Source organism: Gymnodraco acuticeps, unplaced genomic scaffold (assembly GCF_902827175.1).
Source record: "Gymnodraco acuticeps unplaced genomic scaffold, fGymAcu1.1, whole genome shotgun sequence".
In the NCBI taxonomy this organism is placed as follows: domain Eukaryota; kingdom Metazoa; phylum Chordata; class Actinopteri; order Perciformes; family Bathydraconidae; genus Gymnodraco; species Gymnodraco acuticeps.
The window spans coordinates 918,919-939,727 of record NW_022992339.1 but is presented as its reverse complement, the minus strand read 5'-3'; the positions used below and the strand labels follow the sequence as shown (position 1 = coordinate 939,727).

At 44.0% G+C, this 20,809-nt stretch overlaps 1 protein-coding gene across 3 annotated transcripts; it reads right to left on the bottom strand.

Moving 5' to 3' along the window:
• Positions 1–6,248: 6,248 nt before the first annotated feature.
• On the bottom strand, positions 6,249–19,934 carry dnase1l1 (deoxyribonuclease I-like 1). 3 transcript variants are annotated; one of them, XM_034208654.1, is made up of 10 exons: positions 19,831–19,934; positions 15,451–15,600; positions 13,078–13,236; positions 12,016–12,104; positions 11,824–11,913; positions 8,831–8,943; positions 8,623–8,735; positions 8,039–8,196; positions 7,381–7,477; positions 6,249–7,270 (listed from the first exon to the last, which is right to left on the bottom strand). In XM_034208654.1, exons 3-10 carry the CDS (start codon positions 13,225–13,227, stop codon positions 7,154–7,156), a joined length of 927 nt encoding a protein of 308 aa, XP_034064545.1. In that variant the 5' UTR covers positions 13,228–13,236; positions 15,451–15,600; positions 19,831–19,934; the 3' UTR covers positions 6,249–7,153. The 3 variants fall into 3 exon arrangements, with proteins under 3 accessions (XP_034064545.1, XP_034064546.1, XP_034064547.1); XM_034208655.1 differs by lacking the exon at positions 19,831–19,934 and having other exon boundaries at positions 15,451–15,663; XM_034208656.1 differs by lacking the exons at positions 15,451–15,600; positions 19,831–19,934 and adding an exon at positions 13,529–13,586.
• Positions 19,935–20,809: the final 875 nt, after the last annotated feature.

The window sequence follows — 20,809 nt, the reverse complement described above, 5'->3', positions numbered from 1 at the left end:
CATCAGGCGTTAGCTGTTAGCCCTCAGAGCTCACATCTCCTCATATCTGTTCAGAAACTAGACAAAAGTTAAACAAGTACAAACCACAGACTGTCTGCAGGAGCTCCAACAAGCCGTGTAGGACAGAAAATGAATACACATTGTACGATGCTGTATGAGAAACCAATGTGAGTTTGGAAAATTGAACAGTATAAATCTATTCTAGTATACCTCAACAATGGAATTATGATCAGTGGAAATGGCCATGACATGGGACCTTTAAAACAGGCATCAGAAAAGGACACTTAAATACACTTAAAACAATGTGGTGTAAATGAATGTGGTATACTGTGACTTTAGCCACTAGGTAAGCAGTGCACCGTTTGATGATGTTCACTTTAAAATTAAAATACATTTTAAAGCCAAGCTTTCACATTTAGTTAGAATTGTTCACTGGTACATAGTAAAGGAAATATAGAAAAGTATGCAAAATATAAAAGATCTCCCCTTGTTAGTTATCGGTTCGTCTTGTTCATTGTCCCAAGAAGCCAGATCTAAGCCATTGCTTAAAGAGATTCAGTGTTTTGCCTTTTTCCCTCTATGAGAGCGCTTTACTTTTGTCAGTTTGTTCTTTCCTCTAAAAGAGTGATTTTGTTTTTTGCAAGTAAAGATTATTTTTCTTCATACCTTTTTTGTCTCTGGGTTGTGCATTTGAGTCCTCCAAGCTATTGAGTCAAGGTTCCTAACAGAACGAACCGACCAGTATGGACTCAGCCAACCCCAAGACGCTCCAGACCGCCCTGTCCACACAGGGAAACATCATCCATCAGCACCAGGAGCAGCTAAAAACCATTAGTCATGGAGTGAAAGACCTTTCAGATCGCCAGGAGGATTTCCAAACCTCTGTCACATCGCAGGTGAACCATCTGGCAGAACAGCTCCACAGAGTCCTCACTCATCTAGAGGCAACTTCTACAGCTCCGATTCCTGCTACGCCACCTGATGCTAATCCTGCTGCTAATCAAGCCGAGGTCAGTTTCTCTCCTGTCCCACTGCGGTTGGCATCGCCAGAGAAATATTCAGGTGAATCTGGCAACTGCAGAACCTTCCTAGTCCAGTGTGACCTGCATTATCAACTTAACCCAGCCGCATTTGTGTCAGATGAGGCTAAAATAGCATTTATGGCCTCCCATTTAACTGGTCAAGAGACTCCAGTATATGTAGAACTTTCACAGCATTCAAAGACACTATGAGCAGGATTTTTGATGTTACCTCACCTGCCGGTGAAGCCACCCGTGTACTCATGCAGCTCAAACAGCACCCACGGCCAGTATCGGGTCACCGGGAAAAGGGCATGCTCACCAACCATGAGGAGGGCGCTGGTGAGCAAGATTTCCTCTGACTATCCTCCTCGCACACTCACCCAGGTTAAAGTCACAGCTAACAGTCAGACACATACTCTGGGGGCTCTAATTGACTCTGGGGCTGATGAAAGCCTCATAGACTGGGGTTTAGCTAAACGCCTTAATATTAAGACTGTCCCTCTCAAGCATCCCGTCAATGCCAGCGCCCTAGATGGCAGACTAATGTGTAAAGTAACTGATTGTACGGAACCCATTCAAGTGACAATTGATAATAATCATGTAGAAATAATGCAGTTTAATCTGTTCAATTCAGCACAACATCCGCTGATTTTGGGGTTTCCTTGGTTAAAAACACATAACCTACATATTGATTGGTGTTCAGGACAAATTAAGGGATGGGGAGGGAATTGTGAACAGACCTGTAAGTCCGGCTATTTTCTCCACCATGCTGTCACCAAAGCCCCAGTAACCCAACTCAGCTCAGAGACCATGTCCTGTCGAGTCCCACAAACTGTTGCAGTTTCGGATAGAAGCTCAGATTTTCCTGACCTTTCCAAGGTCCCCTCATGTTACCATGACCTTAAGGAGGTTTTTAATAAAACCAAAGCTCTGTCACTGCCCCCTCATCGTCCTTTTGACTGTGCCATCGACCTGCTGCCTGGCGCACCCATCCCTAGGGGGCGCTTATACTCCATCTCGGGACCGGAGCGGGCGGCCATGGACGATTACATCTCCTCCTCGTTGAAAGCGGGGATAATCCGTCCCTCTTCGTCACCTGCTGGTGCAGGATTCTTCTTTGTGGGTAAGAAGGATGGGTCGCTCAGGCCATGCATTGACTACAGCCCATTGAACAAAATAACTGTTAAGAACCGCCACCCACTCCCGCTGATGTCTTCAGCATTTGAACTGCTTCAAACAGCTAAAGGTTTTACCAAACTCGATCTTAGGAATGCTTACCACCTCGTCAGGATTAGAGAGGGAGACGAGTGGAAAACGGGGTTCAACACCCCAAGCGGACATTATGAATATCGGGTCATGCCTTTTGGACTATGTAATGCTCCTGCTGTATTTCAGGCCATGGTAAATGACATTTTGAGAGAGTATTTGAATGTTTCTGTTTTCTTGTATCTGGACGATATTTAGATTTTCTCACCAGATAGTCAGTCTCATGTCATGCATGTTCTCCAAGTTCTCCAGAAGCTTCTTGAGAATCAGTTGTATGTGAAAGCTGAAAAGTGCGACTTCCATGCAACCACTGTCTCCTTCCTGGGCTACATTGTCACCGCCAATCAGGTGCAGATGGATCCATCCAAGGTCAGTGCGGTGGCCAACTGGCCCACTCCTGATAGCAGCAAAAGAGTTCAGCAATTCCTGGGGTTTGCCAACTTATACCGGAAGTTTATACGCAACTTCAGTTCTGTAGCCGCACCTTTGCATGCTCTCACCTCCTCTAAAGTCTCCTTTCAGTGGATCTCCCAGGCCGAGTCCGCCTTCCAATGCCTCAAGAAAATATTCACCACGGCACCTGTACTCACTGTTCCAGATCCACAGAGACAGTTTGTGGTTGAGGTTGACGCGTCCAACGAGGGCATAGGGGCTGTGTTGTCCCAGAGATCCTCCGAGGATAACAGGATGCACCCCTGTGCCTATCTATCGCGTAAGTTGACCTCAGCTGAAAGAAATGATGATGTGGGGAACAAGGAGTTACTAGCTGTCAAAGCAGCATTGGAGGAGGGGAGACACTGGCTAGAAGGGGCGGAACAACCATTTCTTGTTTGGACTGACCACAAGAATTTAGAATATGTTAGGAAAGCCAAGCGACTAAATTCACATCAGGCCCGGTGGACGCTGTTCTTCAGCAGATTTAACTTCACATTATCTTTTCGGCCCGGTACACAAAACCGTAAGCCAGACGCACTGTCTCGTCTCTTTGAGCCTGAACATAATGCCAAGGAACCAGTATCAATCCTTCCACTGAACTGTGTGGTTGGGTCGGTAACATGGCAGATAGAAACAGATGTGAAGCAGGCGAATGTTGTGAACCCGGCACCCAGCGACTGTCCAGGCAACCGCTTGTTTGTCCCTGTGTCTTTACGCTCTCAGGTAATCCACTGGGCTCACACGTCCAAGTTCACATGCCATCCGGGCGTCCGACGAACAATGTTTGCCATAAAGCAGCGGTTCTGGTGGCCGGCCATGAAAAAAGAGGTCTCCGAGTACGTGGCGGCCTGTCCAGTGTGTGCCCGGAATAAGACCTCGTCCCAGGCCCAAATGGGTCGGCTCCAGCCCCTCCCAGTGCCTCAGCGACCATGGTCGCACATCTCCATGGACTTTGTGACTGGACTACCGCCCTCCAAAGGTAACACTACCGTCCTGACGGTGGTAGACCGTTTCTCAAAGATGGCACATTTCATTCCTCTGCTCAAACTTCCCTCTGCCAAGAAGACGGCAGAGGTCATGTTAACTCACGTGTTCAGAATCCATGGTTTCCCCAGTGACATAGTTTCCGACAGAGGACCACAGTTCATTTCCAACTTCTGGAAGGAGTTTTGCCAGCTCCTCGGCGCCACTGTCAGCTTATCTTCCGGTTATCACCCGCAGTCCAATGGTTAGACAGAGCGCCTGAACCAAGACCTCGAAACATGCCTCAGGTGCCTCGTGTCCAAGAAGCAGACCACTTGGAGCGATCACCTTACCTGGGTAGAGTATGCCCACAACACTCTCCCCTCGGCTGCCACGGGTCTTTCCCCTTTCCAGTGTGCTAACGGGTACCAACCTCCTCTCTTCCCTGCTAATGAGGAAGAAGTCAAGGTTCCATCCGCGCACACCATGGTCCGACGCTGTCGGCGGGTTTGGGCCGGTGCTCGGCAGGCGCTACTCCGGACCTCGACCCGGATTAAGTCAGCGGCGGATCGTCACCGGCGTGCGGCCCCCCTCTACAGGGCGGGCCAGAAAGCCTGGCTTTCCACCAAGGATCTACCCCTACACGTTCACTCCAAGAAGTTGGCACTGAGGTTTGTGGGTCCTATCCCAATTTCAAGAGTCATTAACCCTGTCTCTGTGCGCTTCAAACTCCCCAGATCTTTGAGGGTCCATCCCACGTTTCACGTGAGCAAACTCAAGCCACTTCGAGAGAGCACTCTGGTTCCCGCCTCCAAGCCCCCTCCACCACCCCGGATCATCGAAGGTGGCCCGGTGTACACAGTCAGGAGACTTCTGGTGGTCCGCAAACGGGGCCGAGGACGACGATTCTTGGTCGATTGGGAGGGTTACGGCACTGAGGAACGTTGTTGCGTCTCCTCAACTTTCATTGTGGACAAGACACTCATCAGTGACTTCTATGATCGTCACCCTGAGCAGCCTGGGCCGTCGGGAGTCGGCCCTAGAAGGGGGGGTACTGTAGTGTCCCGTCAATTATGTTAAGTTTTGTCATGTTTGTGTTCGTCATGTTCATGTTAGTTTAGTTTATGTTCCACTTCCTGTTTTATTTTATACTCACCTTGTCTCATTCCAGGTCCCTTTACTTCCTGCTCTGGTTCCTTTTCCCCGCCATCGTCAGTGTCTGCCCCGCCCCTGATTGTTTCCACCTGTGCCCACTTACCTCATGTATATATTGTCCTGTCTCCCCTTGTTATTTGTCGGTTCGTCTTGTTCATTGTCCCAAGAAGCCAGATCTAAGCCATTGCTTAAAGATATTCAGTGTTTTGCCTTTTTCCCTCCATGAGAGCGCTTTACTTTTGTCATTTTGTTATTTCCTCTCAAAGAGTGATTTTGTTTTTTGCAAGTAAAGATTATTTTTCTTCAAACCTTTTTTGTCTCTGGGTTGTGCATTTGAGTCCTCCAAGCTATTGAGTCAAGGTTCCTAACATAGTACAACAGTGTATTTTTTGGTAAGTAGAAAAAGCTTACATCAAGAAATGTTAACGAACAAATGTTCAGAAAGGTTTATATGCACAATAAAAAACATAAAGTGCAACGAAAAAAAGAATGTGCATTGTCATCAACTAAACAAAATCCTCCTACTCATAACATGAACAGCATGCACTGAGAGTATATTTGAGGACTGTGGGGTCATGCATAACCTCGGTGAGAGCAGTGGTAGTACTGTGAGGTAATAACAAGCGTTACTATTTGCCATACAGAGTATAAATAGCTAACAGTATATTGTTAGTTATAAAATACAGATCTAAACTTTAGATTCTAAAGAATGATTCAAGACCTCCTGAGTGATTTTACTGAGGACGGTAAAGTTTGAAATAGTTATTTATAGCAGGTAAAGGTAAGATTTCGTAAGTATGAAGTGCAGAAGCAGCACTAATAGAGATCCATATCCTGTGAATAACATGTACCAACACGTGCACACACACATCTCAGGAATGTTTAGAGACAAATCAGATCCTTCATTTGATCTCAGATTCCAAACTACAGCAGTTGGCTTTCGTGAGACACAAATACACATGCTTGCTGGTGTTAACTTGACATAACGTTCACTCACCATTTATTTGTAAGGATCAGGCTCATGACTTTACGTTCCGATTGTGACAACTAGACAGTTTAATCACACCTGAATTGTATCGGACAGACATATTGATTATAATATTTGATGAGTCGTTGTTTTGCCTGCATTCCACGACTAAAGAAACAGGATTTTTTGAATTTCAATGAATTGGAGCCAGATATCTGAGATTGTTAATAAGTCTGTTCAGATTTTTATATAAAAGCTCATATATAATATTGAAGTCATGATTTATGACAAAGAAATGATTGTGTTTTGAGAGAAAACTGAATTCCGAACAGAGAATAAGAAAATAAAATTATACACCAAACAGAAACTGCATTGAGGAAAGAGAAAAAGAGGAAGGAAATAATACATTTCATAATTTGCTGTGTGGTTATTACACAGAATTGATTGCAGGATCTTTCCTCCCTAATATTTATTGCCATTCTCTTTTTGTCAGTATCAAATCAAAGAAACATACAGTAATGATACAAGTGTTGAGTCCAGAAATATGTACATATCACACACACCACACCACAAACCTTATCCGATTCATATGAACTCATTCAGCTTTTACATTTCATTACAAAATGTGCATTTGCTTAAAGAAGTCCATCATATATAAAATAAAATATATTCTACATTCCAACATGAAAATGTAAAATTACATTTATAATATTGGCAACAAGCTCACCTTTTTCTCTGTATTATTAAGCATTATGTTAAAGATACATTCATTCATAAATTATAGTATCACATTTTACTCAATGTCATTATTTCATTTGCTCGAGTCGATTTATAATGTTGAAGAACTTTAATTATTCCTTTAGCTTAATGGTTTATTAACTTAAACTACTTATTTCACCTGAGAACTCTGAGTCACTTAGATTTCAATCCTGGACACAAGAATGTATTGTCTAATAATCATGTTTTTGCATTAATTATCTTTTAGAGTTTTGATGATACTGCTGCCAGTTTGTAGAAGGCAGCTTTATTATTCTGGAGCAGCTAATGTGAGCTCATCCTCTCTGCTTTGGAGCAATTTGAGAGGATTAATGAAAGGGTCCAATTTGTCCTAAACTGAAAGAGAAAATGAACTCCATCCACGTTTTCAACATGTCCATCATACTGTGTTCTCTGCAGTGCATCATACTCCTATGCAGATAAACAGGTCGATGTTCATAATGACAAATTCCAGTAATATTTTGTTTTGTTTTTCATAACCCTGAACCTAACATTCCTGTGCTCGGTGATAGGTGGTCAGTTGGACTCCACAGGTTGGAGAATCAGGAAAGTCTCATCAGTGTTGACATCATGTTAACATTTTGAGGACAAACAAAGACAGAAACGTCCCGACACTGAGAGACACCCTGTCTGCAGCGCCCTTCAGCAGGACCTCCACCGGGTAGTGGTCGCTCACCTCCAGCGCCTGCACAGAAACCACACAGGAAACCAGCCTCAGCACACATCAGACAAACAGAATCTGGGCTTACTCACACTCTCTCTCTCACACACACACACACACACACACCCCGTTACCTGGTCCTCTGAGAGTCGGTATGCCTGCTGGAAGTTAAACGGGGCAGCTGAAGTAGGCACGACAGATCTGGCAAACCTTTCTCCGTGCACAACGATCCTGTGTCACACAGAACAACAAACACATGTTACTGATGTTTTCTAATTTTTCTGAAAGTCAAAGACTTAAGGCATCATAAAATGTGATATTTTATGAAGTTGTAGGGATGGGCTTTGCTAATGGAGCCCAGGTAAACTAAGCTAAACTGACTTTTCTTCAGCACTGCCGGCTATGTCATTGTACAGTTTTGATTCATAAATATTAACATGTAATTGGTTTTATACACTCATGACTGTCATTCACATTGCCAATTATCCTTAGAAAATATATGCTACATATACCAGCTATACTTTTTGGACTGTATGCCTCCTCAATAAGGCAATATGTTCATTTTGAATAATATATCTTAAAAAAAACAGTCTTATTGATTTGAAGACCGGGATGGAAAGCTTATTTCTAGTGATTTATGTTTCAGAAATCAAAAACCGTGTTAGCTCTTGTGTAAAAACACACCCTTAAGTTATATTCCTGAGACATAATCCTTAGGTACATGACATTGAAAGCTTATAGCCTGTAGTAAAAGGTCCTGGGTCTGTTGGACATTCAGGAGTGTGAGCTCACCTGTCGTAGGTGCAGGAGGTGCTGGATCTCACAGTGGTGTCCGTCTTCTCTGGGATCAGCCAGTAGAGGTTCCTCGCTGTGAGCAGTCTCACGTGCTTCCTGTTCTTCTTAGCCAGGTAGCCGCAGTCAGCGTTGAAATCCCCGAGAAGCATCACGTTCTGCACACACACACACACACACACACACACACACACACACACACACACACACACACACACACACACACACACACACACACACACACACACACACACACACACCACACACACACACACACACACACACACACACCACACACACACACACACACACACACACACACACACACACACACACACACACACACACACACACACACACACACACACACCACACACACACACACACACACACACACACACACACACACAACACACACACACCACACACACACACACACACACACACACACACACACACACACACACACACACACACACACACACACACACACACACACACACACAACGACGATGAGGCTACAGAATCGTAATGGGCTTAATTAAAACTGTGTTCCCAATAATATTCGGCAAAATGATCTTTACCTCAGTTTTCCACATCTTCCTCACATGTTGCAAAACGTCATAAAGTGCATCGAGCTCTTTAGTGGTGTTGATTGGAGTGGTGTGCTGAGGTATGAGGACAAACTCCTTTATATCTGAAGATACAAGAGGGGGGTGGAGGAAAGGGTTTACATGGCTCAGCTGCACCACGACTTTAATGACCTCAGAAGGTGAGTGTCAGAGGGCTCACCTGTCTTCGGAGCTTTGAAGCGGACAATGAAGGGCTCTCTGGAGAAAGCATCAACGTCTCCTTCACGATCATCAGGGTACTGATACTGTCCGGTCACTGACACCGTGTCAGTCCTGCACACAGTCACAAAATGAGATATTTTTGAAAAAACGTTTAACTGAGGATTAAAAAAAAAGTAAAGCAATTATTTATCAATTTTAAATAGTCAATATTTGGAAAGTTTTGTCCTTGTTGAAATCGTTTATTATTCTTTAAAACAATTACACTTTTTTGAAAATATTAGCAAAGTGAGGTAAGTGAAGTAATTTTTTTAATTTTTGAAAAACAAAGTAATGAGGTGATTCTTCCAAACCGAGGTAATTATTGGAGAGTTTGGTGATTTCTTTCCAAAATGAAATCCATTTAGAAAAATATTTTGATTTGTTTTTTTAAGTAAGGTGTATCTTTAATAAATAAGTCTGTTTTCTTTTTTTAAAGGTCTCCTATTATGCTATTTTTAGGCATATATTATGGGTCTCAGATATATACAAATATATAAAAACATGTCTATGAGATCATGTCAAAACAGATCATGCATTTTAGAAATCCCTCATATCCCTCTTTTGCAGCCCTGTTATGCCCGGTTAAAACACCGGTTTTTCCTGTTCACACCGCAGCGGTGCCAATTAAAATAAAATTGAAAAACCGAGAAAGCATCGGTTTTTCTAAGCTCCGAAAACCGATGCTTTTCAAGCACCAAAATTGTTTCGGTCTAGAAGCAAGAACCGCATACGTCACGCTTACGTTGAGAGAGAGAGAGAGAGAGAGAGGAGAGAGAGAGAGGATGATGACGAAGAGATGAGAGAGAGGAGAGAGAGATGAGAGAGAGAGAGAGAGAGAGAGAGAGGAGAGAGAGAGAGAGAGGAGAGAGAGGAGAGAGAGAGAGACGAGAGAGAGAGAGAGGAGAGAGAGAGAGAGAGAGAGCACCAGTTACGGAGGTTGTTGTTGTTAGCATCTGGTGCTAGCTCGGAGCTAACGGAGATTAGAAGCTGTTTCAAAAATAAGGAGAGAGAGAGTCCTCTCCTGTCAAACTGAGAGAGATAACGTCAGCTCAGTGAGGCAGGGGCGGACTGGGACTAAAAATCAGCCCGGGAAACTTGACAATATAGGTCAGTAAAAAATATAAAAACACGGTTTGAAAGGGGAGTGATTAGTCAAATATGCATAAATAAAAATAAAATATGCAGACTAGGTAAATTAAAGATAGGAGAGAGGAGTTTATCAATTATGTGTTATTGGTTGTGAAACAGAGGTCGCGTTAACCGAATATTTTCCATCAATGACGGATTTTTTCTAACAATGACGGAAAAATCTGAAAGCAGTCCGTCATTTTGACAGATTGCACAACTCGGAACAGCGCCAAAATGTCCACCAGCGTCCCACATTATATTACATCCTTAGTGGCCAGGTAGACTGAGGGCGATCTACTGTACTCTACTGTAGTCTGTAACTATTATTTAGTCATTCACACCCCTGTCCAGTTGGTGGCGAGTGTGTGTATATTAATTAGCTATTAACCGGCTTTAGCAATCGCAAAATGTCACGGCAGCTGATCGTCCGAAGCTTTTTTAATAAGCCCAGTAATTGTGATGGTGTGGATAAACGAGGTGAAAAAAGAGGGATTGATGCGGTGGAGGATGAAGGACAAGCCAGTAAGACTAAAATAGACAACGTTCAGCCAGCGGCAGAGGGGCAAGCAAGTGGCAAGGAGTTCAAGCGGGAGTACCGGGTTCAGTGGGAGCAAGAGTTTAAATGGCTGAGGAGGGAAGATGGCAAAATGTTCTGCGACATCTGTAGAAAAGCTAAGATGAGTAACGGATTTGTCCGAGGGTGCACGATGATGCAGAAATCAGCGTTCAGGCTACAGCAGGTCAATTGAGTTGTTCTTGTAAATGTTTTGTTCATATTCTGATTGTAATTATCTCATTTAAAACGATGGCATGGTTCATATTTGCCTGTTTAGGCACAATGGTCACAGTGTTTTTAGCGGGCTCTGCTCCCTCCGCTGTGCCGTCAGTGCAGGAACAAATAAATCATTCATGTTCGTGTTGACATGAAAAGTGACCACACGGTCGGTGTCTCTGTTCATCTTTTTTTTTCTCCATTGCCTTAAAAGTTCTGTATGAATCATTAAAACATGAATGAATGAGCATTTGCTGCTCAGTACCCAAACATAAATATTAAATAGGTCTCATCTCATCATTAAAACATGAAAAATAAAATGACTGATAATAATGGATTATGACGGAAATTTTACGATCCTGTCCGTCAAAATGACGGACAACGAAAAAGTCTAACGCAACCACTGTTGTGAGCATAATGACTGTGGTTATTTGATTATTTAAATATAAACAGTTCTGTTTCATATGAGTGTTGAGAGCTGTATCCATAAATCTCTTAATTTCCCCTCAAAGTGCACCCGATTGACGCCTTTAACTTCAATTTAAAGAAAAAATCTTCCCGGGGGTGCATGCCCCTGGACCCCCCTAGAGGAGGTGAGGTCCACCAACAAATAAAACAGGTTCACATGGATAGGATCAGGGCCGTCCCTCTCTACAGGCCGATCATGCAGACTGCGTGGGGCCTCACCTTGCGGAGGGGTCTTCATATTGAGGAGGGAGCCTCAACTGAGCCGAAAATGTGGCGCACTATGCGCTTATGCGGCGCAATTAGTGTGGCGCGGTACGGTTTCGCCACTGCGAGGCTCCACTAGCACCCCTGCCCCCGTTGACGCTTGTGCAACAGAGGGCCTCATCATATAACTTTGCGTGGGGCCTCATGTTGGGCAGTAACGACCCCATCACTGCCGGGGATACATATTTATGTATGAGAGACATACAAAAGTGCATTTTGCATGATAGGTCCCCTTTAAGTAATTTTTGTAAAAAAACAAATTGGTTAATTGTCTTTATGTTTTTGTGAAGAACGAAGCACGTGTTTCCATGTCCGCTCACCTGTAGACGAACACGTACTGCTCCTGGTACGCGGAGGACCTGCCCAGCCGCTCGCTGGCCACAGAGGTATACTCATGATCAGGGTCGTACCTGGACAGAAGACACACTGTTGGTGCTGCTGTTTGTCATTCTCTCATTCACAGCACAGCATTGTGTGACTGCAGGTGTGTGTGCTGAATGTGTGTGTGAAACCTGTTGAGGTGGTCGAGCAGCTGTGGTACGGCTTTCCCTTTCATGTCTCTCACTTCCTGCAGCAAACACACGTCACAGCGGGTGATGATCTGCAACACAGCACAGCAATGAAAGGTGATTAGCTTTGTAACACACTGAAGTGAATTTCATTGCATTTTGTTTATTCAGACCATAGCTATGTATAGAATAACTACCATGGCCTGTGAATACCATGGTAGTTATTATAACACCTGGATTAAGAGAGATGTACAACTTTTTATTTCAGTTCAGGCCTAATGAAGAATATATTTTTCACTGTTGTCCACATTCATAAAGCCTGCATAGAACAACACCATGATAGTGCACGGTGCAAAGTATCTATGTGCGCTTAGAGTAGTCCTCTGTACAGAGAACTGTAGTTCCCCCACTGCAGACGCACATTAATAACATCCGCTGGCTCATCATAAACCATAGACTGTATATAGTCATAAACGTTGGATAGTGTAAGTGCAGTCTGATTTTCTTGAAGCCCGGTCGTCTTTTCCTAAGTCCTTTTGAATTCTCCTGTCCACTATTCCTTAACCCTGTGACGTTTCACACAGAGGTCAAGCAACAGTGGTTAGAGAAAGACGATAGGACAATTCGACCGCACCCTTGGGATAGGAATTTAGAATTGGAACTTGAATTTTGAATATGAATTTCTAATTGCAAAATTAAAAAAAAATGGAACCTGGACTTGGAATGTGGAAATAGAAATGTAACCTGGAATTAGAATATTGTATAAATCAATTTACATATATTTATTTAGTTTATAGACTATACCAAATAAGTTTTGCTGCATATTACAGTTCAAACACCCACGATATACTTTAAAATGTGAAATAATAATACATATCCCAGACTTGCACTGTAATAAGGAAGCTCTGGTTCATTTGAATTGTTTTGTCTCAATAGTAATGTAATGTCACTAAAAATGGACCTCAGCTGGAATCAGTGCTTACTGATCAAGAGAAGGTGGTTAAAACGTCAGGCATGTTATCTCAAAAGGCACATTCAAGTTAAAGACATCCGAGTATTGCTCACCCTGGCCAGAGTATGCACAACATTGCTCTTCTTGACCTTGGACTCCCCAAAGTGATGGAGGTTAAAGGCACAGATTCTAAAACTTGAAGCCCCCTGAACACCACACACACCCAGGAGGAAGGAGAGGAGGAGGAGGGAGGAGGACTTCATGGCACAGAGCTGCAAGAGAGAGAAACATGTGTGGAGAAAATCAAGTTGATTAAACATAGTTTGTGTACACAGTAACTACAGAATACACTGTGGATGCACCTACTCCGCAATATGGACTCACTCTCAACCTTCAAATCCTGCCTGAAAACCCACCTTTTTAAATTGGCGTATTCAATATCATAATTCCTCTAAACCGATTGTTCTTTTTAAAGGTCCCATGTCATGGCCATTTCTACTGATCATATTTCCATTGTTGAGGTCTACTAGAAAAGATTTAAATCGTGCAATGTTCCAAACTCACATTGGTTTCTCATACAGCATCTCTGTAAAGTATGTGTATTCACTCTCTGTCCTAAACGGCTTGTTGGAGCTCCTGCCCCCACCTCCCTGTGAGCCCAGTGTGCTCTGATTGGTCGGGACATTGCGAGGCTCGTTGCTGCGAGCTGCTGCGACGAGCGGACAGGTTTCCGGGTCGGCGATACAGCTAGAACAAGCGAAACTCATCCTGAGCACACACAAACACTCACAGCCGAAGTAAAAACAATAAGTGTGGCTTGATATTGAGTAAGAAAAAGGTTTATAACGCTGTGAGAATGAGTCTGCGGAGAGCATTTCTCCGCCATCCCAACTCGTCTATTACCAGCGTTCAGGGAGCTCTATGCAAGTCAATGGGACTCCCTGTTAGTTAGCCAAGGGGTCCTGGTGTGTGAGGTGCTCCGCGGATTGGTCCATTTGGGCCAATCCGGTCATTTGTTGTTGATTTGGGTGTTCACACGTCACAGAACCCAGGAGGCAAACAATGGAAAAAGAGAAATCTCCAACGAGCTTACCACGCTTACATCAGCAACAATCTAAACATCTCAGACATGCACACGCTCAACTCAGCTCAATTTAATCTGACTCTTTCTGGGGGCCCGTAATCAGCCCGAGCAGATCATGCCGGAGACGGAACCCCCACTCAGTCTCCCTCTGCACGGACCACAGCACATCCTCCCAGACCAGAACATCTCATCAACCCCTCCATATCAATTAATTGTTACTTCTTGCAATAAACCGACAAACATCACACTGTTGTGGCGTGGTCCCTGCTCGTGAACTGGGCATTAAATCCTTGCATGCTACATTTATGGTTCCTTCTCCCACTCAACTTCCCAGTGCTCAAGAACTGCTCGGCAGGAACTTTCCATGCTCGGTGGGCCCCAGGGGCATGATCTTTCAACTCCTCATGATTCTTCTGTGAAGAGTATTATTGCTTTATTCCTAAAGAGCTTTTTTCCTGTTCCATGCTTCTGTAGATAATGCCGTGCAGATGATTAAGTCAGCAGGGGTCAGTGCATGGCTGGGGAAAGCAGACATCATAGATGCCACTCCACCCCTCACATGGCATATATTTAGTGTTACATGGCGTTTTAAAGTTTTGTGCTCAGTTAAATTTACATTTGGTTGCCGTAGTAGCCCTTGTATCTTTGACACCTTGTCAGAAGCAGTATGCTGGATTCTCTACAACACCTGCCCGGCCTTTGTTGTCATATTTCAATGATTTTCTAGTAGTTGACTTTCCCTCCCAATTAAAACCTTTTAACCTACCAGACATAATGCTGTACTGCCGATTCATAGCTGTGTAAGCACCAACTCTAACATCATTAGGATTCACAGATAGCTTATAACTCTCCTATACCTGACACACACACATTCAGATACAGATATATACACACTCACACACAGAAATATACGCGAGTGAGAGATACAAGAGATAGTTTTTTTTATTACACACACAGTCACTAAAGCCCTTCTTATCCCGGCAGAAACTGAAAACATAGACCTGCAGGTCAAAGGTCAGCAGACGCTTCGGATGTTACTCTGCTCACTTTAGGATATTCAGGGTCAGGGGTTAAACACACATGATATCCTGGAAAATAGGAGGAAATTCAAATTGGGAAGGACTTATTAAATAACATTAAACGTCACCATTAAATGTAAAACACAAAAAAGAAGCCACTTCTATCCTTTGTTCACAGCCGATCACAAACAGAGAAGCCGGTCTAAATTATTTTAGTGTTCTCTCCGTTTCCGTCTTCCTCCTAAAGCACTCAAACATACACACATATTAGCACACAGAAAAGGCCTCTCAGGTTTCTGTCACATTCCCCAGTAAGATGTTGACCCATGATTCACACTTTTTGAAGGATAATAGTTAGTCAAATTACAACAACAGCGACTCACCAGCTTGTGACTTCTGGACTTGTGTTGTCAGCTCCTCTCTAGTGAAACCTGAAGCTGGTGCGCTGAAGCTATTTCCTGTGGGAGGGACTCGCTTCACAACCAGTCTAACTGCAGGCTGCAGTACATGGTATGCTGGCAACAGAGTTTCTTCTGTTAATGAGTCAAAAGATCAGTCTTTTATTACTATGTGTTCACCTTCAAGGCTGGATTCACTTTGTGACATTCATATGAAGATGATTCAGCTATGAGGGAGATGAAATGTGATTATTGAGAGAATCAGGAGTGTAGATATGCCAGTTATGTGGTGTATGTAAAGGGGATTTTACAGTTTCTAACCATTAAGTTTCACTTCCATGTGAAAACTAATAATGTTTTCTCTTTATTTTTCTCAAGAAAACTTTTATCACATTTTTGATGGTGAAAAGGGAAGAAAACGAGACATTACAATACATTACATTACATTACATTGCATTTAGCTGACGCTTTTATCCAAAGCGACTTACAATAAGTACATTCGACCAGGAAGACACAACCTTGAAGAAAACAGAATCATATAAGTACATCAGGTTTCATAGAGCCAAACATTTCAAGTGCTACTCAACTGGCTTTAGGTAAGCCAGTCCTTTATTAGTATAAAAGTGCTTCGATAATAGTTCTATTGCTCGAAGTGGAGTCGAAAGAGATGAGTTTTCAGTTTGCGCCGGAAGATGTGCAAGCTATCTGCCGTCCTGATGTCAATGGGGAGCTCATTCCACCATCTTGGAGCCAGGACAGCAAACCCACGTGTTTTCGCCGATGGGAACTTGGGTCCCCCTCGCAGCGAGGGCGCAACGAGTCGTTTGGCTGATGCAGAGCGTAGTGCACGCGCTGGGGTGTACGGTTTAACCATGTCCTGGATGTAGGAAGGGCCAGATCCATTCGCAGCATGGTAAGCAAGTACCAGTGTCTTGAAGTGGATTCTAGCAGTTACCGGAAGCCAGTGAAGGGAGCGGAGGAGCGGAGTGGTGTGGGAGAATTTAGGAGACCAGACCAGACGAGCCGCTGCATTCTGGATGAGCTGCAGAGGTCGGATGGCACATGCAGGTAGACCAGCCAGGAGGGAGTTGCAGTAGTCTAGGCGTGAGATGACGAGAGCCTGGACCAGAACCTGAGTCGCTTTCTGAGTCAGCTGGGGACGTATCCTCCTGATGTTGTAAAGCGTGTATCTGCAGCAACGGGTTGTAGCAGCAATGTTTGCAGTGAAGGACAGGTTGTTATCTAGGATCACACCCAGATTCCTTGCAGTCTGAGTCGGGGAAACAACTGAGGTGCCGATGTTGATTGTTAGGTCAAGAGTGGGTCAATCTTTTCCCGGGAGGAAGAGCAGCTCAGTCTTGTCAAGGTTGAGCTTGAGGTGGTGAGCAGACATCCACTGAGAGATGTCAGCTAGACAAGCAGAAATGCGTGCAACGACCTGGGTCTCTGAGCGGGGAAAGGACAGAATTAATTGGGTGTCATCAGCGTAGCAGTGGTAAGAAAAACCATGCGGGCTAATGACTGATCCGAGCGAGTTTGTGTACAGGGAGAAGAGGAGGGGACCAAGAACAGAGCCCTGAGGGACCCCCGTAGTAAATTGACAAGGGTCGGACTCAGACCCTCTCCAAGTCACCCTGTAGGTACGGTCTTTGAGGTATGAGGTGAGGAGGGAAAGTGCAGAGCCTGAAACTCCAAGTTTTTGGAGAGTGCGAAGGAGAATCTGATGATTTACCGTGTTGAATGCAGCAGACAGGTCCAATAGGATGATGACAGAGGAGAGGGATGCAGTTTTGGCAGTGTGCAGTTCATCCGTGACAGCAATGAGAGCAGTTTCTGTGGAGTGACCTGCCTTGAAACCAGACTGGTGCGGATCCAGAAGGTTGTTCCGATTGAGATAACAGGAGAGTTGTTTAAAGACAGCGCGTTCAAGTGATTTAGACAGGAACGGGAGGAGAGAGACAGGCCTGTAGTTTATAACATCAGACGGATTGAGAGTGGGTTTCTTTAGGAGAGGGTTTACTCTTGCCTCCTTGAGACTGTTTGGAAAGTGACTAGAAGTTAGAGAAGTGTTGATGAAATGGGTGAGGAACGGTAGAATATCAGGAGCGATAGTCTGAAGGAGGTTTGAAGGGATAGGGTCCAGAGGACAGGTGGTAGGGCGGGCAGAGGTAATGAGGGTAAGAACCTCACTTGGAGAGAGAGGGGAAAAGGAGGTAAGTGTGTTGGTGGAAGGAGGGTCTGATGACCCAGCGGTGAGTAAAGGTGAGTCAGAACAAGAAGAGCAAATATCATCAACCTTTTTTTCAAAGTGAGTAACAAAGTCGCTTGACAGAAGTGAGGAGGGGGGAGGAGCTTTTGGAGGGTCCAAGAGGGAGGAGAAGATGGAAAATAGTTTTTTAGGATTGGAATAGGAAGATTGGATCTTATCTTGAAAGAAAGTGCTTTTTGCCTGAGAGATCGAAGCAGAGAAAGAGGAGAGGAGAGCTTGATAGGTTAGGAGGTCGTCACGGTGTTTGGATTTCCACCATTTCCGCTCTGCTGCCCTAAGGACGGTTCTATTAACACGCAGTGCATCATTTAGCCAGGGAGCAGGAGGGGACTGACGAGCCTGCCGAGATGTGAGAGGACAGAGAGAGTCCAGAGTGGATGAGAGAGTAGAGAGGAGAGTTTCTGCAGCAGAGTTTGGAGGCAGGAGTTGGAACGAATCAGAGGAAGGGAGGGCTGAGAGCACCGATGAGGCAAAGGTAGAGGGGGAGAGGGAGCGAAGGTTACGGCGGACAAGTGCAGGATGGGAAGAGATTAGTTTGTTATGTTTGGAAAGGGATAGAGAGAATGAAATGAAGAAGTGATCGGATGTGTGGAGCGGGTTTACAGAGAGGTTAGAAGTAGCGCAGTTCCTTGAGAATATGAGATCAAGGACATTGCCAGCTTTATGAGTCGGTGGGGACGGAGACAGTGAGAAAGCAAAGGCGGTTAACAGAGATGTTAGTTCGTCTATCTTCCCCGTCTGGAGGTTGAAGTCTCCGAGAAGTACAGCGGGAGGGCCAGTTTCAGGGATGAGTGAGAGGAGATTATCTAATTCCTCCAAGAAGTCCCCCAAGGCGCCTGGTGGACGGTAGAGAACAACAATGGTTAACTGTATAGGATGGGTTACTGTGACGGCATGGAATTCAAAGGTGGAAGGAGTGAAGTTAGGTAGCTTGAAGAGGGAAAAGCTCCATTTGGGAGAGAGCAGGAGACCAGTGCCACCTCCTCTGCCAGTGGGTCTGGGTGTATGGGAGAAGGAATATGCAGTGGAGAGAGCTGCTGGGGTGGATGTGTTGGATGGAGTAATCCAGGTCTCAGTGAGAGCAAGGAAATCCAGAGACTGCAGGGAGGCGTAGCCAGAGATGAAGTCAGCCTTAGGAACAGCTGACTGGCAATTCCACAGGCCACCAGAAACTAGATGTTGGATCTCAGTGGAGCACGTGGGATAGACGAGAGCAGGCCGGTTATATCGATTAGGAGATACACGGGGCCAGTGATAATTGCGAGAAGACACATGAACAGGAATGGAGAAAATACACATGATTATAGCATGAGGGGCTAGAAAACTAAAGAAAAGATAAATAAGACACCAGCTGAATCAGAGTAGGATTTGCCTCCTCTTTGCCTCCCTCGTGACTCCCGCAGGACTCCAATGTCTTTGTCAGTCTTACTCCCGCAGGACTCCAATGTCTTTGTCAGTCTTCGGCTGTCTGACGCTGAAGCTGACGCTCCAGGAAAGAGCTACCCGAAATGGACGCCTGATTGCTCAGTTCTCACAGCTGTAGGGCCACGGCCCTCTAATTAGTTAACTATCTACAGCTGATGGGCGACAATAGACTGGCCATGCCTATATTAATGCAGGCTTGAGTGCTGAGACCTGTAAAGCAGGTTTCGCCTGAGCAGATCTGAGATTTAAAATCTCTCAAACGCGATTTAGCCGTTTAAGCTACAATAACAATTTATACAGAGTCGAATAAATGAAACAGAGAAGTCTAATTAAACAAGAATATAACTTACAGTGGTTGCTGCGTCAATAGGTAATGTCGTCACCGGGTCCAGATGCACACTGAGTTCATCAGATTTTAAATGCGGTATTTAAATGCTTTTTAAGGTAAAAAATGACTGAGTCACGCGGTTGTACTTCACGCTATCAATAGACTGGCCGTGCCTATATTAATGCAGGCTTGAGTGCTGAGACCTGTAAAGCAGGTTTCGCCTGAGCAGATCTGAGATTTAAAATCTCTCAAACGCGATTTAGCTGTTTAAGCTACAATAACAATTTATACAGAGTCGAATAAATGAAACAGAGAAGTCTAATTAAACAAGAATATAACTTACAGTGGTTGCTGCGTCAATAGGTAATGTCGTCACCGGGTCCAGATGCACACATTAATTCATAACTTGGGTGGAGAAGGATTTCCGTGGAGCGCTTCACTCCACCTTCTGTTTAGTTTTGAAAAATGGGCGTGAAGGAAAAGCCTGGAGGAAAAACCGGGTGAGGCACTCTCTCTAAATATATCCTCTTACTAATGGACTTCCTTTTATTACAAGCAGAACTGAAATTACCAAATGGCTGGAGAGTATAGAGCATGTCTAAGCTGGTGTAACAGCTGTGCTAAAATAATGACAAACATTAGTATCACATATTATAATAAAGATATTAACATTAAGAATGGGTTTAAGAGGTTTATCAAACTGTGACACAGTTTTATCTTTTAATTATACAATGACACCTTGACTTTGCACACATTCATATACAAATATAATAATGACCAAAAGAAGTAGAAGTAGTTACATAATATGTTTTATTACACCAAAAAAGTAAATGGTCATGTTTAATATGGTTAGTGGACCACATATTGAGAAGTATTGATTATTTCTTTTATTAGGTGATTAGGCTAATAATGACATAAGTGACCAATGATTGACCTGTATTTGTTCAAGGTTCTTTATTGTCAAACTAACATAGCTACAGAGTAATTATGTCGTTGAAAATCATAGATCACAGGCTTCTCCAACAATGCAACACAATAATACAGATAAGCATATGATTGGCAATTAAAGAAAAAGAAGGAAGAGACTCGCAGTAGATATGTCAGGGTAAGCACTGCTGAAGCAAAAGACAAGTTTAGGAGTGACCTCTTAAAGGAAGAGTGGAGAGGGGTTTATGTAGAAGATGTAAATGCTGCATATGAGTCCTTCCTAAAAATCTACATATCACTGTATGACAAACATTGTCCCACTGTACTCTGTAAATATAAAAGGTACTTATTATAAAAAGCCTTGGATAACCAAGGGCTTGCAAAATGCTTGCAAG

Coding starts and splice junctions, on each gene's coding strand:
- dnase1l1 (XM_034208654.1), bottom strand. CDS start 13,227: ATGAAGTCCTCCTCCCTCCTCCTCCTCTCCTTCCTCCTGGGTGTGTGT. Junction 12,105..13,077: donor TTGTGCATACTCTGGCCAGG/GTGAGCAATACT, acceptor GCTGTGTTGCAG/ATCATCACCCGCTGTGACGT. Junction 7,478..8,038: donor ACCTCCTGCACCTACGACAG/GTGAGCTCACAC, acceptor TGTGTGACACAG/GATCGTTGTGCACGGAGAAA.